Below are 16352 nucleotides of genomic sequence, written 5' to 3'. Positions count from 1 at the left end.
AAATTGATTTCATCATTCGAGGCAACGGCCACGGAAGAAAAAAACTAAAAAAATGAACGTGACCACTTTAAATCGATCCGTCCGAAGGATGGAAGCAAAGAGAAGGGGTGGACACCAGCTCGAGTCGGTAGCGCGAAATGTATTTTAGCGTTTCGGAAGCGCTAGAGGAGCAGACGAGAGAGAGAGAAGAAAATATTGCTAGAGCTGCCATAATTTTCCCGCCAATTGCACCAATACCGCCTCTTCTACTCTCTGTCTAACCCCTGTCTAAAGGTAGCTGCATGTCTGAAGGTAATCGAGTGTACCGAAGGGCCGCAGCACAGTGAAGGGATAACACATCGAGATGGGGTGATGGGGAATGGTGACCGGTGTAAGAAGATTTGCAATCGAATGACACACATCTCGCAGCCGCTCGCAGTTGATGAATTTCAATTTTCCGATCGTGCTCTGCTTCTCGCCAATTCTCGTTGGACAGATGCACGTTATGTCGCTGTTGCTGCTAGTAGTTTCGTTGGAACCGTGAAGAATTGCGAAATTGTGCTTATGATCGATGCATAACATCGGAGCTGCATTTGCACAGATGCAAGATTGTGCTGCGGGTGGGCGAGAGCGCGGTTCAGCTAATCCTCTTTCGAGGGCATCGTTCGTGTGTGAGATCTGGGTCGAGTTGGCCGAATGGCTTGATTGTGCTGGAGATTGAATAGATAAAGCGATGGTGAGTGATATTCATATGTGTATTGATATCTAGATGAAGCAGATCAATTATTCTGTGGCATTGCAAAGGTGATATTGCATGTTACTGTCATTAGTAGAACTATGTTCATTGTAGTGTTTTGCTTGCAGTGCTTTATACATTTTAACCATTCTATGCATTCAAAAAGAGGGTTCGATTGTGCAATTTTGTCGCCTTATTGACATTTGTAATGACTTTGATGTCGCTTAAGATATGGCTGTAGAGTTGTATTTATTGTACGACTGCTTGAATAGAAACTATTGGAAGAATTTAACACTCTACCTCAAATCACACATAAAAGTAGCCTAATCACTAGGAATAGTCTAATGCAACTTAACAAAAATACACATGATTAACACAAATATCACTACTAATGAAATAAACTCCAAAAATTCTAAAATTTAAGGACATATCGCAGTACTTGTTGGTCCGAAGCTTCAGAGGCTTGCGGATTTGTATACATCAATTATAAACTAGTTTTGATGGGCCCTGGAAGCTGGCCGCCCCAGAGATGTAGCTCTCTAAAAAATAATAATAATATTCTTCTTCTTTGGCTCAACAACCGATGCCGGTCAAGGCCCGCCAACCCACTTGAGGGGTTGGCTTTCAGTGACTTATTGATTTCCCCCCATAGCAGGATAGTCAGTCCTACGTATGGCGGCACGGTCTATTTGGGGCTTGAACCCATGACGGGCATGTTGTTAAGTCGTACGAGTTGAGACCGGCTTGAATAATAATATTAAGAAGTCAAATAATCGCTTGAAGGCCATTAGAACTAGCCCTCTGAACCTGAAAAACTTGGAATTTCATACAATTCTTCATGCATGTTTCTACTATGTTTATATGGTAGCACAAATGTTTGAGAAAATATAGCAAAAACTTTTAAAAACATATCATACAATATAATTTTGGTGTACTAACGCACAGCAACTAGATTGTGAAATGCATTGTTTGGTGTATAGTGGAACAAAACTGTCAATTAAACAATACAGTACAATCCGGATGATGAATATTGCACTGAAATAGATTGAACATTTGAGTAAAATTACATTATACTTAAAATATCTCATTATTAGCCATATTTCATTAATCCATAGATTTTCCGTTCCCATCGTGTGCTGCATCATTGCCGTGCATGTATGTGCGTGTGTGTGAGTTTTTCTCTTTTCTGAATTATGCAAATCAGCCTAATCTATCTCAACGTCGTGCTATCGCTATTGCTACAACGCCTATCGCGAATCTTGTCTGCAGGGGTGTCTGCGGTAGGTGTCCGTTGTAACCGAATGAGATATCATTGCATCGCGGGCTAATTCACATCGGGCTCGACTTCTTGTCGCTAAGATAAGATATCGAAGGATCGAGTAATATACCGCAAATAAGCACGCAAACCACCATGGGACATTGTTGAAGCTAACAAAAAAAAAGATAGTACTAAGAAACACATTTTTCCGACCGATTTTCAATGCCCCTTTTCGGTCGTGGCGGGCGGGCGCATTGCGCCAGCGTTGTTTCAATAGCCAAGCTTTTCACGCGATGCTTATCTTCGGCTTGTACACCGATCGAACATCGGTACGAGGTAATGGATTGGGTGCTTTTTTCTGCGCCTTCTCCACAGGCGCTCGCTCGCTGGCAAGACAGTACATGGCGCTCGGCACAAGTATCACAGCACACAGCACTTGCATCCTGTCATCGATTTTCCCCCCGTGTTTTGACAGCTTTTCTCTGCGCTCTTGGCCGGTGTGGAGTCACCATGTGAGGAGAGCCGCGACCGCTTAGAACAGTCACGGGTACGGTGGAAAAGGAAAGCGAACGGTGTGTAAACACACCGGATAAAACAAACGCCCCCGGGAACAGCAAGCGCAAGTCCAAGGAGCGGGAAGAAAACCTGACAAACACCGTGCTTATCTGGAACCGATTTCGATCGGCTTTCGATCGCGCGGGCGCTATTTATCACACCCCGAACGGTAATAAATCATAGACACTATCTGGGCGCAGGGACCTCCGGGTACCGTGTGCAAAGCCCCGGGATAACTTCCTACGGGAGATGCAGGGGGCGACGGCCCCGGCGGAGAAGCGAACGGGCTCACTTCGCATGTGCAAAACAGCGACACCCTGTCGTATGCAACGACAAACTGTCCCACCCACTGCAAACCGGGCCATGGCAAATGACAAATCTGAATCGGTGGCCCTGCGCACACCGGTGTACACGGTTTTGTACACGTAGGCCCTGCCTTTCCGGTTCCTTTTTTCCAATTTTGCCCCTGCCTCTCTCAGCCCGGTTGCACCAAAAAGGTTGAGGCAGAACTCGCTCCTGCCCTTATTTCCTTTCGCTCCGTCTGCCGTTTGTGCTGCTCGGCTCGTCGTGGGAGTGGCGTATGGAATGTACGATCCGATCGCGGCAGCGGCCACCGTTTGCCTCTCGGGATCACCCCCAAAACTGTAGTCGTGCTGGTGACTAATTTATGCACGCCCTGTGTCGTTGCAGTTCGAGCTGGTGAGCGGGAGCTGCTGGGACCGGGACCCGACGGGGTTCTTATCTAAATTTTCTTGTGTTTTGTATCAGTTTACGCTAATTTATTTTTGCCTTTTTTGGTACCGAGCGGTTTAATTGACAACATGATTCGATAGAGCATAATTGTATTCATTGGCCTGGGAAGGAGAGTCGAGCTGAGAAAAGCGAGGAAAAGTGGGAGGAATGTATGTGGACAGCACAGAAGTAAAAAAAAAGAAGTTTGAAAATCGATTCTAGAATAAAAATGAAAGTGAAAAGGAATGGAAACATTTGTTATGAAAATAACAATAACAATAACAAAAAAGAAAAAAGAAGTAATTGTTTCATGTCGAATAAATTAAAAAGTATATAAACCTGATTTTCTTAATACCAAAATATTGTAAATTACCAGTTAATTTATAATTCATTAAAAATAAAGATCTGTTTCTTTTTGAAAGTCTTACAATTGTTTGAAAGAGAACTTCAAACCGACTTAGAAACTGAGAGAAAATTATCAAAACATGAACAGTTCCTTTCGCACTCTCCCTTTACACAGACGGTCAGCGCCACTCCCTTGTGGCTGGACGCTCTTCCCGCCGATGTCAGCAAACGGGTTCGGCAGTTCGGGCTGGTTGTTCGCGTCGACGTCGAAGCCCCCGCGTATCACCCAGTAGGTTGCTCCAGTTTCCAACACGAACGACACATGTTTTCATAAATACCTCGCCCTGGATCGCCCCATTAATGCGCGAGGCTCATTTATATTTATTACTTTTATAATTAAAAACAATCAGTTTGGACTGTGTTCGCGTGAAGCTGTTGTGGACACGGCCGCTGGAAACGCTGCGCCTGCTCGCCATTCGAATAGGCGGTGGAAGCTTTGGTTTGGGGATTTCTTTTCCTGGACGTGTTGGGTCGGGTGTAGCTTGGGAGCAGCTTGGGAAGGAAAGGGAACCCACGAGCCCGAGTCCCGGTAGGCGTTTGTACATCGGTTGGTTGGCCGAGGTGGAGCGGCTTATTCTTAAGACGTTGTTTTTTTTGTGGAGATTATTATTGTCCTTTTTTGAAAGCGGCTTGTGGAAGTCTCTGAATACACTCGAAAGCTTATTGTCTCGTAAATTATACTTTAAATGTAGAAAAAAAATCTATCGAATGGATAAGATTTAAGCAATTATTTTGCTGGACCACTACTTCCTTTCTAACACCAATCCCAAGGATTTTGCACTTCACGTACATACACAGTACACGTACTCACCTCACCAGCAATGCATCAAGGGCTCGGTAGCTTAATTTACGGCACCGCTTGTCTAATAATGTTCCTCGCTGACGGCACCGACCGTCAACGGTGTCGTGCGCGCGAATCACATTTCTAGTCGTGTACCCCGCTTGAACACAAGAAGACATAAATTCCCACCCGCCCGGTAGTGCGCGTGTTTGGGAAGGATTTAGCATCAAATTGCCCGCGCATACTTCCTCCATCCGCTCGAAATAATAGCATCACGATCGCCGCAACGGACACCAAATCGATCTGCAGTTCGAAACGGGCTGAATTATGCGCCAATGATTGACTGAGACAATCGGCGCTGGCGTCGGTGCCCTTGGCCACAATGTAGCGGGTGCGAGTGGCCGACCAAGGGGGGAAATCAATCTTAGCGCTAAATGACTTCTTCGCGGCGCTACCCATTCACCTGTCACGGGCGAACCTGAGGACGGTGGGATAGTTCACGACGGGCAAGCCGATCTCCTTTTTGGAGGTAATGTTGGTTGGTAGGCCTCGAATCGAAGCTCGAGTGGAGAATGGCAGCGAAGTGTTTGTAGCGCAGCATAAATGTACTGTTTAGTCGATTCGAGCGTGTAATTGCAGTTTTGTTTACCAAATGGCGTGGAAGGAAATGGATATTCAATGTGAACGAGTTAAAACAAAGTATGCAAATAAAAGGGCATATTATGTTTCGTAATGAGACGGCTTTATGTTAATTTTATCGATATCAATTATTTGCTGATTTATGATCAAAATATGTTAGTATGAGCTGTGAGGACATACCGATCGAAAAAGATTTCACGAAATATTGAATAAATGTAAACAAATCAATCCAGAAATTAGATGAATCCCAGAACATTTAGCCAATCCGGGAATCAAAAAAGCAGATGAACTGGCTAAAGAGGGTATCAAAGCAGAAATCCGATTTAAAAATAATAATTAAGGCATGTCGACGCTTTAAAAGTAATACAGCGACAAATGTCAAAGAAAGGCAAAAGATTCAAGTATTTTAAACCATTTTTTAAACTAAGCCATGACATCAGGAAGTCAGCCAGTCCGAATCTTAGCGAGACCTAGCAACATACAGGCAGCATACAATTGCGGACAATGCAAATTGTAGCCAATGTGAACTACCAGAGGGAGCAATTAACATGCTTTTTGAATGTAATAAATACGATTCATCCTTAGCAATAACCAACAAGGATCTTAGTATACATTTTAAAAGCAGAGATGTCTCTCAGTTCTGTCGCTGCAGTCAAAAATAAAAACGAGAATCATCAAAGAAAACCAGGGTCGATACTCAGAGTAGTCGAACGTCAATTAAGCGTACAGTAAGCCTCTGATTATGAGATATGGGTACCATCATAGGAGCGTATAGATCAAAACTCGCATAGTTAAGAATAAGAATAAGGAAAGGCAATATGCTCTTTTTGTGTGTGTTTTTTTCATATGGCAAAGAATGAATTTTGGACAGACGCAGAGGATCAGAAATAAAACAACAGAAAATGTTATATTGAACTACACAAACTACTTTATTTCTCGCAGTACATTTTCACCGTGAAATTGTTCAGGAATTTGATCGTGTTCGGCGAGGTGTTTACCTGCACCGTGATCGCCTTGCTGTCACCGACCGTGCCCGCCGTGATCGAGGCCGCTATACCGCCAAGATCAATCTTCTGATCCGATTCCACAATAACGTACTTGATCGCTTTCGCCGCCGGCTAAACAGAGAGAACAGAACAAGGTAAATCAAATTGACGAATTTCACTGCCTAGTAGACAACAAAACACATTAGATTACACTAATATTACCACTTACATTGTTAAACGTCACACTTTGCGGGCTGATCATGCCGGAGTAAAGCTTCTGGTAGAAGCACTGCTGGAACATTGCATCGTACGTTCCGAACTGCACCACCAGATCCTGGTTCGTGTTCAACAAGTTCGCACCGCTCGTATGTAGGGTGACGATCCACAGAAATCCCATCACAAACAGGCAACAACGGTCCATTCTTACGGTTGATGTTTTGGGGCAGCCTTGGAAGAATGGTGAAATGCACGATCACGAACGCACGCGGAATGACTTTCTTCCTGATCACTTTCGACGAGATTGAACCGTGCTGGTGCGGGATGGTTCGTTTTTATATCGATAACATTAAACCGAGCTGGCTGGCTGAACGTGTTTGTCTGCGGGAATTTTTGGGGATTATTGGGTGGCCTCGGTTACGGAGCATTTTATTATTACTTTTTGCAGTGTCCGTGCCGATAAAAGTAACATGTTTTTTGAGGTCACCGTGCGAAGGTGAAGGTCCATCGTATTATTGCACGCGGAATTGAGATAGAGCAAAACAGGGTCATGAAACAAAACAAACACATAAAATTTAACGTAATATTTTCCAGTTTTGTAAACAAAACATGTATCGAAATAAAATGCTTATTAAACAAAATAGTGAATTTGAATACAATGTTGTGTCATCTTTATAAAATAAATAACTAATATCTTCATTTATAACAATGGGTAGATACTCAGTTTTTAATAAATTATGGCAATTTAAGATTCGCAATACATTTGCACCCTTACGTTACTTTTGAAAAGGTTCTTTCTTCCACCCTCGGTGAGTGTAATAACGATGTTCGGCTTTTTGATGGCACCGCCGGTAATTTCAGCATTCACGCCACCATAGTATCCTGGTTTGAGCGTTTCCACCTTGACGTAGTTGATGTTTTTGTCCTAAAAATAAGTGTTGCAAATACGAATAGAATAGATGTGAAGCAGTTGGTGAAGTTGGTCCAACCTACCGTAATGTGAGCCAACGATGTTGGGCTTCGGCTAAGCGCGTAGACCGTCTTGTCGAAGCACAGCACGAGCATAGCGTCCGCCACACCAAATTCCTTCACCGCCGGGTTGGTATTTGTCTGCAGCGAGCCCACCGTGCCTCGGGCCGCCAGGCAGCACAGGATCACGGTCAGGCAGAACGCACTCAGCCGGTACGTGGGATGCATTTTTATCGATTTCCTTGTTTATCGAGCCAGCGACGGAACTGAAACATGTCCCGCACGGAGCGGTAACTTTTATAGAATCCCTTCGCGCCGCGCCTGACGGTGCAGCACGGCAAAGGGAAGGATGTGCTGGGTTCAGTGCATTTCGGTGCAAGGGGTGCAGGTGAAATTTTATTTCACGTCCGTTGCCACTTTTGACTGCTACCAAAACTGCCTTCGCTTCGCAAATCCGGAAACGTTCTCCAAGCCCGGCCGTACAAACGATTGGAAGGAAATAAAGGTAACTTTCTCTGGGCAAGATCGTGTGAGAAAGTGGTAGAAAAAGGAGATAAAAATTTAAACCAATTTTTGGAGTGGTCGGTTTTTTGGTTTGTTTTCTTTTTTATTGTCAGGGGGAAAGGACATTAAACTGTCGGCTCAATGAGGCTGTCCTCAATTGCGATGCACCGCAGGAGAGCAAAACGTAACGACTTGGAAGTTTATAAAAGCGGCTTGGTTGGGCGCACCGCCCGGCATACAGAACGGGCCGCACTAGCAGAATGCATCCGACAGCGGGATTTGTGCTGATCGCGGGACTGATCGTCGTCCTCTGCCCAGATGTCCAAGGCCTGTACACGTCGAGCGATGTGAACACGTCGAAGCAGAGCTACTTTTTCGGCGCGAAAGATGCGGGCGACATTTTGTGCTACTCCAAAACGCTGCTCAAGGGCTCGGTAATGCCACAGGATGTGTCGTACACCAATCCGACAGCGGTGAGCTATCTTTCTTTTATTTTTTTTGGAAAATGAATGAAACTAAACATTAATAAACGAATCTTCTTTCGTTCCATGTGCAGGGTAAAAACATCAACTTTATTACGCTGGCGGCGGACAAGTACTCGACGCACGGATTTACGGCCGATATTTCTAGTGGCAAGATTGGAACAACGACCGTTACAATTAAGATAAATGCAAAGTCGATTTTGCCGTACGCCATTATAGTGAAGTACTATTGCGTAAAGTAATGTAGCAGTAAGGAAGGAGCGCACTGTTTTATTACTTTAATAAATATTTATTGCAAAATTTTTAACCAGTTGACTTGAATTATTCTTACAATTATGACTATAAATTTGAAGGTTAGTATGGTCTGAGGCAGTGATGGGCAAATTTTGCGGCGAAAAGAAGTACATTCCTTTAAAATGCTCCAAGAGCTCCACGTAATGAGTCCAAATGATAGAATAATCATTCAAAATGTATGATGGTTCAATGAAACGCATGAAGGAAAATGAGCCGGCATATAGACAGCAAAGAGCCACAAAGCCTTACTCTGCCGATCACACGTTTGGGGCATTTACTTTGGCAACAAAAAATCAGAATATTTCGTGTATTCAATCTACCAGCTCTACGAATCGCAAATATTAATTTTAAGTTTAAAGAGCGTCCGTTATTTTTGTAGGAACAGGGTTTGTGTTTCTTGTAAATATATTGTTGACCAAAATTCCAGGATACTCCATTGCTTTAGTCTTATGAATAAGTATTCAAATAAAAGGTTTTTTTTAATACCGTTATTTGAATGTAATGGAATAAGTGGCAAATATTATTTTTTCCATTCAATTCTTTTCATTTATTTCATTCGTTCAATTCAAAGATTTATTCATTAAATGTTTGTTTCTTTTGTAATACCGTTATTTGAATGTAATGGAATAAGTGGCAAATAATCGTTTTTTTTTTTTCAACAATAATGTCTTCGATTCGTATACTCCTACCTGACTCAAACATTCATATTAGTTGTTCGAAAGAAGTATGCTCCTCGTAAGAACAATGATCGTTAATCATTAAACTTCACTGTAAGAATAATAAAAAAGCTGGTACAGGTTACGCTTTATTAAGCAAAAGCGAAAATATAGAGTTTCAGAAATACGATTTATTTGCGATTCGTTTTCAAAATTGCGATTCATGTTCACGATAATTTTGTATCAAAAAATCTTAAACCAGCTTTTTGAAAAATAAATATGTTTCAATTAAACACATTCATCTTTAACGTGGATACTTGTTACGTTATTTCATACAAATATATAAAGCTTGAACATGAACCATGTACATAAAATGAACAAACACCTCGCACCAAAGGAACTGTCATTGGAGGTCATTACTACGAATGGTACTTGTATACAAATACCAACCAATATTTTACGATATTTTTATCAATAAATTTCACTTCCTTGCTATCCCAAAAAAAAGGCGGCCATACATTGCCATAAACCAAACTTTCCCCATCGTTTCAAGCCACTGCATTGTCGGATTAACTTTCGCGTGCAATTCTCTTGCCCATGAAAAGTGCAATCTTATCTCGTTTTCAGTGTTTCAAGCATAAAAAAAGAGTTCACTGTCAAGGAGTCGAGGTGTGCCAAATTTGTATACGTGAATTTTGCCTGTTTGGTTTGGTATTTAAACGACAACAGCTTGCCGCCTGTGGTTCAGTCGGATGTGGCAGCCCGTTACGATTTCGGGGAGCTAGCAGCGAAAACAGATAACGGCACCATTTTTTGAGACGACGCGATGACCACGATAAGGCTTCTGGTGCTGGGTGCGGTCTGTCTGGCTAGCTGCCGGGCGTTGTCGCTGGTGGTGTCGCAGGAGCAGAGCTACTTTTTCGGAACCAAACCCGCCGATCATCTGCTGTGCTACTCGAAAACCCTGTCCAAGGGTACGGCCCTGCCTGCGTCGGTCAGCTACACCAATCCGAACGACAAGAAGATCAACTTCGTCACGATGAACGCGGACCGGTACTCGGTGTTGGGCTACACGGTGGATAAGACGGACGGTCAGATTGGTACGCCCGCGGTCGGGTATCGACTGAATGGGCCGAGTCCGCTGACCTACGCGATTACGGTTAACATGTTCTGTGAACCTTAGTGTGAATGGTTAGAATAAACGATGATATTATTTATTAAACTTGTGTAGAATGTGTTAGTTTATTTTAATGTGCATAATTATGAACTCTGCGTCTTTTCTATGCCAATGCAACATAATTATTATGTTTTACTTTAGCAGTTTAAATCTATTTTTTGTTAATAGTTTGCCAACCTTTATTCGCAATGACAGCATTTGATGCTTAATAATATTGTTCCAGACCCTGTGAGGTTTTTAGTAAATATTGTTTTATCTTTCTTTTATAAAAAAAAATGATGATAAGTTATGTTAAAATTTAGTCAGATTTTAGTTATGTAAAAATACGGTTATTTTATTTTAGTTATATTTTTTATAATCATTTTTCCTCTATTAATGCTCATTTCTTCCTTCACCAAAGTCTATATCCAATATCTAGATAGGAAAAGCTTTCAGGACATGTTCAAGCTTGCAGCTACCGGCAATAGATGGCGCTAGGAAATGTTAAGAGAGAAGCTCAGGATTCAGCTTGCACTCCGGGTGTTAGATTCTACCTTAAGAATATCATTGATTGAATATCATTGAAGAAAGAGCTTGAAAACATTTTTTCATTTGATTTGTAATTTTAGCACATTAATGGTATTTAATTTTCCATAATGTTTAGGAAACTATTGATTTTCTTTTCATCGTGTCTGGTAATTGAACGCATGTACATAATTAAAAAACTTAAAAAAAAACAAATTTCTTGAAAAACATGACTCACCAGCTTTGACCATTCCTTAAACGGTTAATAGTATGCAATCGCTCTTGAGCGTTTCCCACCAAACCCCAAAATGAGTCGTGTGAAACACCGAGCTCCAGCCAAGTGGATTAGTACCGTATGCAATTACACGAATCCAGAAAAGCGATCGAAAAAGTGAAATCCACGAACAAAAAATGGTCCGCAAAAAGCTGACCTAAATACTTCAATCCAAATCTCGGGCCGATTTGCATGTGCCTTGCGTTGCACCGACTTGCATCAGCGTAATGGTGTTGCACTGGTGAGATGCACTGGGCAAGCAATACGAAAGAAAAGAAAAAAAACAAGGACTGTAGCAAATACAGAGTAGCAGCAAAAGCAGAGTAAACAAACATATGGACCGTTTGGCCGGTCTCAGGCGGCTGCCATGTATATACATAAACGCACACTCGCCCATCGTTAGAGCCCGTGTGTTGTTGGCCCAATCCCAATCCGGATGCAAATTCAGCATCCCACCACCGGGAGCTGGTGGTGGCTTAGTGTGCGTGTTTTAAATATTACCCTGTTTTTTGTGTTGTTGTTTTTGGTTGCAATCGGTGCAGTTGTTGCAGCTATTGCTCCTGCATTTCGCTTTCGCCTCGGAAGCGAATCTCGCCACACAACTTGTTGGTGGCTGGCTTCCCCTTATTTTTCTGCGACCTTCTCTCTCCGCCATTCCTCCGGTTCGGTTGCATTTCAATAATCGGTAGGCAGCTGTTGCACGGTGGATACGGTGTGGGATGTGTTTTTTCGTTGGTTCTCCTATTCGCCAATGCCAGCCACAAACCGCACCCCTTTTCCCACAAGCTCGGCAATGCATTTTGGTCATAAATTTTGCCGCTCGCGCGGATCGTATCGCGGATGCATGCGGATTGCATCTGCCGGTGCACGCTGTCGGCACTGTCTTCCGCTTCCCGTAAGGGGAGGGCGGGTGAACGCAAAGCCCGATGAAGCCGAATCAGCTGAAATGCAGGAATCAGATTCACTGATTCGCTATCCCCGCTTGCACTGCCCCTTGATTTGTTTCCGGCCCGCAGTGGGAGAGAAGAAACGGCACGAGGAGAAAAAAGCACACGAAATGCGTCGCGATTGTATCGGCCGTGGATTGAAATGGAATTGGGACGATGCATAAAATTGCTGGCCGAAGCGATTGTCCTTCTCCTCTGCCCTGCTGCATGCACAATTCCGTGGCTATAGCGATGGTCGGATGAAGTCTAAACTCCTTTTTTTCGAAAGCGTTTTTTGTTTTGCTTTGACTTCTCGGCCGATTTCGCTCCACAACGAGTCAGTCGTTGGCCCGATTTTTTTCCCTCGCCGATCTGGTGCACGGGAAGTTGGTGGAGGATGCACTTTTGTGTATTTTTTTGCGGATCTCTTTCCTCATTTTCTGTTGTCCTAGTCACTGCTGGTCCATATGCAACGAGCTCTGGCCTGGCTGCGGCCGGGTTGAGCCGGACAAGATCAACAAAAATATGACGTGCGAACAGGGTAATCGATGCGTTTCGGGATGCATTTTATTTGCATCCATTCCCCTCACCTCTGTTACGCGCGGTGGCAATGCGAAATCTTTTCGTCGTTTTTTTCCTTTCAATTTTGTTCTCTATTCGCTTTAGGCTGTTTGTCCCTTTAGCAGGCAAGCGGATGAGCAGGTTTATTGGAAAGCAATCGGGTGTTATTGCGGTGGGTTTGAATTTAATTTGCATTTAGTATGGTGTTTTAGCTGAAGGCAATGAAGTAAGTGAATGAGATGCGCTTGAAGGGGAAGTATGAGAAGGATAGTTAAGAGAACACTCGTTGTGGTAATTGATTTTGAAAGCATACGATGTGAAGGTTTACTTCGGTTGGATTATACAATTCTTAATGCATAGGTACGAAATAATTAACTCTTTTTAAGTGTAAATTATTCACAAAAACACTTATTTGATAGCTTGAAAACAATTTATCGTTGAATTTTGGAGAACAATAATCCTTTGTAATTTAAATTTGTGGTTTTATGATAGAATTGCATCCCAGAGATTGATTTTATTATCCAACGAAACTAACAAATACTAGTAGTACAGTCTAGCATATCCAATGTTTTGATATTTTCCAATCTCTTTGTAATCTCCTGATAGTCTTAAAACTCTGAAGTCTTAATCTCAGAAGTCCCTGAAGTTCCATGGGACCACAGTAGCAAAAGTGTATCGAAGTTCAGTTAAACAAGGTTTATCGAAGATCAATTTTGAAGCCTGATCCATATTGAGTATTGAAAGGAATAATTTGTTGATCATTAGAATACAAAGATGGTAAAAAGGCTCGGTAAAAGAACTATGCAACAGACTTCCAGGAATGTATACTTACTCAATAGTGCAATCAAAGGTAGTTTACCTTGCTAGGTCTTCGTCTACTCATGAGTATATTCTATCTATCTTCAAGCACACACAATCGCATTCAATCCACATTTAAAATCCCAAAACTACTAGCTTACAAAATATGCAGATGTTCTAAAACAGCTTGATAGCTATTGCTATTCTTGGTTCATTTTTGAGGATCAACACAATCTCTGGAAAGTAAAGCTGACAAATGTTATGATAAATCAGAAATGTTCGGATCTTTCATTTCCAAACTCGAAAACTGCTCTGAAGAAACATTTTTGGTATATACATAGCCTGTATGCAATCAGATGTTTTACTCCTAACAAAGCATGAGAGAATTGTTGGAGTGTAACAGAATAGAATAGAGTTTCTGAATAAAATCTATACAATAGAAAATTTAATTTATTTTTATTTACACAAAATATTAATTAAAGCTTTCGATCAGTGAGCCATTGCCATACCCTACTGATGAGTTCCTCCGTCTTCAATGTCCTTCTATCAGAATCAGCAGACAGCATTCCTTTACCGCTTCCCATGCGTTAAAAAAGTGGAGCAGACGTGCATTGTTCTACATTTATCCTCCCAGAAAAAGAAGCTCTTCCCAACGCTCTGGACGACCGTTCCGAGCGCCAGCTGTTCCCAATCAAACAAACATCCGTGTCCGTGGCCTAGCCAACCAGCGACTGACTTCGATTCATCGTCTGTGAATTGGACCACAATTAGCACGTACACCGTTCTGGGGCACCGATTCGAAAAAACAGGGTGGCAAGAAGGGGAACGCATTGAAAGCATCCTTTTGCCCGGAAATCCCGCCAAGACGCGCTAAGACGGGCAGACGAGGACGATGGGATGGGAATTGCCTTCAATTACCGGTGTTCCGGACGAAAGTGAAACGCGCACTGAAATTAAAGAAAATCTACAGCCAAGACGCCAAGTAGAAAAAAAAACAAGGGGAAGTTCGTACGTCCAGAAGGAAGAGCCTCGAGAGCCGGGCAGAAAACGTAACGCAGGCCGCCCCAGTGTTCTACATTCGCAGCAAGTAGTACGCCCTTTTGCGTTTTCCCCGCTCGTTGGTACCTCACCTCGTAGTTCGTATGTATTTGCCTTGCTTTGGCTTTAATTTAATCCCTTCACCAAGGGCTTGCTCCTTCGCCCGACTGAGCCATTCGGAAGGGAAAGCGTTGAAGCGATAATCCTTTAATTAAAAATCAAAACAAACAACGCAAAGAAGCAGCGCGGGTCGGCGGAGCGTGGAGGGGAAAATGCAATCATCGCGTCTACGGCGGAAGCCGTCCGGCGCTGCCCCCATGACTCTGATGTTGCGTTCGTGCCCCCGCTATGGCGGGTCCGTCATCGAGGCATCGTCGTCATTGAACGCTGGCAGGGAGTTAAACGTTTTTCGTTTGCGGACGTCTGTGTGCACAGGACTCTACCGTCATCAGGCAGGCAGCCGAAGGGAGCAAAAACGGAACCACGGGAAAGAAGGACAGCGAGAGAGAGAGAGAGCGAACAAGACGAACTTTGAGACGGCGGCCAAGATCCTGTTCGTCTTTGTTCCCACAGGCAATGATGAGAACGCGGTTTCGCTCTCGATGAAGTTGAAATTTGCCCCAGAAATAAATGAAGCAACCGCCCGGTACGCATCACCTCGTGAATACATAATGAACGAAGATCAAGGTTAAACCGAACCCCGCTGCCCACGGTCGCCCATTAATTGCCGCTTCCCTTTTGCGCGACGGAGCTCCCTCCCCAGGAGTACGGTCTTGACCCAAAGGCGGCGGGCGTTCCGCCCTATTGTAATCGTTCGCACTGGTAAATGAAACAATGACCTACATTAAGCAGCAAACAGTGCCAGCTGGTACGTGTTGGTGTGTGTGTCTCCCCCCGGGGGATATTACTCGTAGCCCGGTCACCATAAGTCAAACGGACGGTCATCTTCCGGTAGCTTGGTCCCGTAGTGGTGGTCGGGCGACAAGCCGTGCGACGATTGTCTGTACGGCGAATGGAAAACGGCAAAGTTTTGAAGGCACTTAAGCACTTCAGCCCACCACAGATCGATGAGTTGAAGGTCCCATTTTCATTTCTTTGGGGAGGGGTTAAGGTTGAGCGAATGGGAAGAGATAAAGAATGCTGAATGGCCGTTGTTGTCTGGCTGGGTAAGGCACTGTGACACTGTGAAGCATGCAGCTCGGCGGTCTGCCCCGGAACTCCGGAAGCTAGGACGACGATGGAAAACAGAGCACTAGTAGAAGGACTCCAATGGGACAGCAGGATGACGGTATCTTCTCGTCCATTCCACTTTGCATGCCGTTTTTTTCATTCTTCTGCCCCTGAGACCTGGGCTGGGGCTGTAGGAAAATTCTCATTATGTACTTTTTAATGCCACAGCTGCGGTAATGGAAATAAAGTTTTTACTCACCTCCCCCAATGTGTCCAGTGTTCCGAGCACCAGATCAGACAGACGGCATTCCCGGCCAGGGGAGGAGAGAATGATTCGATGTCCTTAGTGTAGGAATTCGCACCACAATCACCACAATCCGCTCCGACTGCCGCTCCTGCTTGATGAAGTTCCCTTTCACTCTCGTTTTGCAAGTGAAAAGCTTCTGCTTTTTGTGTGTTTTTTTTTTCCGGCGGCTTCCTTTTCCCATCGCATCGGTTGTACAATTGCTTGGACTTATGTCTTGGGTAAAAGGACATTGCGGGAGTGCGGGTGGAAAAATCCATTTCACCATCCGTACCGTACCGACAGCACAAGGGCCAGCTTCCGGTGGACTGATTTTAATCTTCGTGACTTTCACGAGACTTTACGAGCTTACCGAGCGCGCTTACTTCGCTTGTTTGGTCGCCTTCTGTTCCTCCCCCCCCCCTCCCC

At 43.7% G+C, this 16352-nt stretch overlaps 3 protein-coding genes across 3 annotated transcripts; 1 reads left to right on the top strand and 2 right to left on the bottom strand.

Moving 5' to 3' along the window:
- Positions 1-6001: 6001 nt before the first annotated feature.
- LOC121594116 lies at positions 6002-6609 on the bottom strand. Its single transcript, XM_041917078.1, has 2 exons — positions 6301-6609; positions 6002-6203 (listed from the first exon to the last, which is right to left on the bottom strand). Exons 1-2 carry the CDS (start codon positions 6490-6492, stop codon positions 6015-6017), a joined length of 381 nt encoding a protein of 126 aa, XP_041773012.1. The 5' UTR covers positions 6493-6609; the 3' UTR covers positions 6002-6014.
- A 371-nt stretch (positions 6610-6980) lies between these two features.
- On the bottom strand, positions 6981-7512 carry LOC121594010. Its single transcript, XM_041916842.1, has 2 exons — positions 7281-7512; positions 6981-7212 (listed from the first exon to the last, which is right to left on the bottom strand). The coding sequence occupies exons 1-2, from the start codon at positions 7482-7484 to the stop codon at positions 7033-7035; spliced, it is 384 nt and encodes a 127-aa protein (XP_041772776.1). The 5' UTR covers positions 7485-7512; the 3' UTR covers positions 6981-7032.
- A 465-nt stretch (positions 7513-7977) lies between these two features.
- LOC121594217 lies at positions 7978-8566 on the top strand. The gene is made up of 2 exons (XM_041917272.1): positions 7978-8233; positions 8317-8566. Exons 1-2 carry the CDS (start codon positions 8021-8023, stop codon positions 8482-8484), a joined length of 381 nt encoding a protein of 126 aa, XP_041773206.1. The 5' UTR covers positions 7978-8020; the 3' UTR covers positions 8485-8566.
- Positions 8567-16352: the final 7786 nt, after the last annotated feature.

Source organism: Anopheles merus, chromosome 2L, assembly GCF_017562075.2.
Source record: "Anopheles merus strain MAF chromosome 2L, AmerM5.1, whole genome shotgun sequence".
Classification (NCBI taxonomy): Eukaryota; Metazoa; Arthropoda; class Insecta; order Diptera; family Culicidae; genus Anopheles; species Anopheles merus.
Note: the sequence above shows the minus strand (reverse complement) of the source record. Positions and strands in the feature narration are given on the sequence as shown.

Coding starts and splice junctions, on each gene's coding strand:
- LOC121594217 (XM_041917272.1), top strand. CDS start 8,021: ATGCATCCGACAGCGGGATTTGTGCTGATCGCGGGACTGATCGTCGTC. Junction 8,234..8,316: donor CGTACACCAATCCGACAGCG/GTGAGCTATCTT, acceptor TTCCATGTGCAG/GGTAAAAACATCAACTTTAT.
- LOC121594010 (XM_041916842.1), bottom strand. CDS start 7,484: ATGCATCCCACGTACCGGCTGAGTGCGTTCTGCCTGACCGTGATCCTG. Junction 7,213..7,280: donor CATCGTTGGCTCACATTACG/GTAGGTTGGACC, acceptor ACTTATTTTTAG/GACAAAAACATCAACTACGT.
- LOC121594116 (XM_041917078.1), bottom strand. CDS start 6,492: ATGGACCGTTGTTGCCTGTTTGTGATGGGATTTCTGTGGATCGTCACC. Junction 6,204..6,300: donor AAAGTGTGACGTTTAACAAT/GTAAGTGGTAAT, acceptor CTCTCTGTTTAG/CCGGCGGCGAAAGCGATCAA.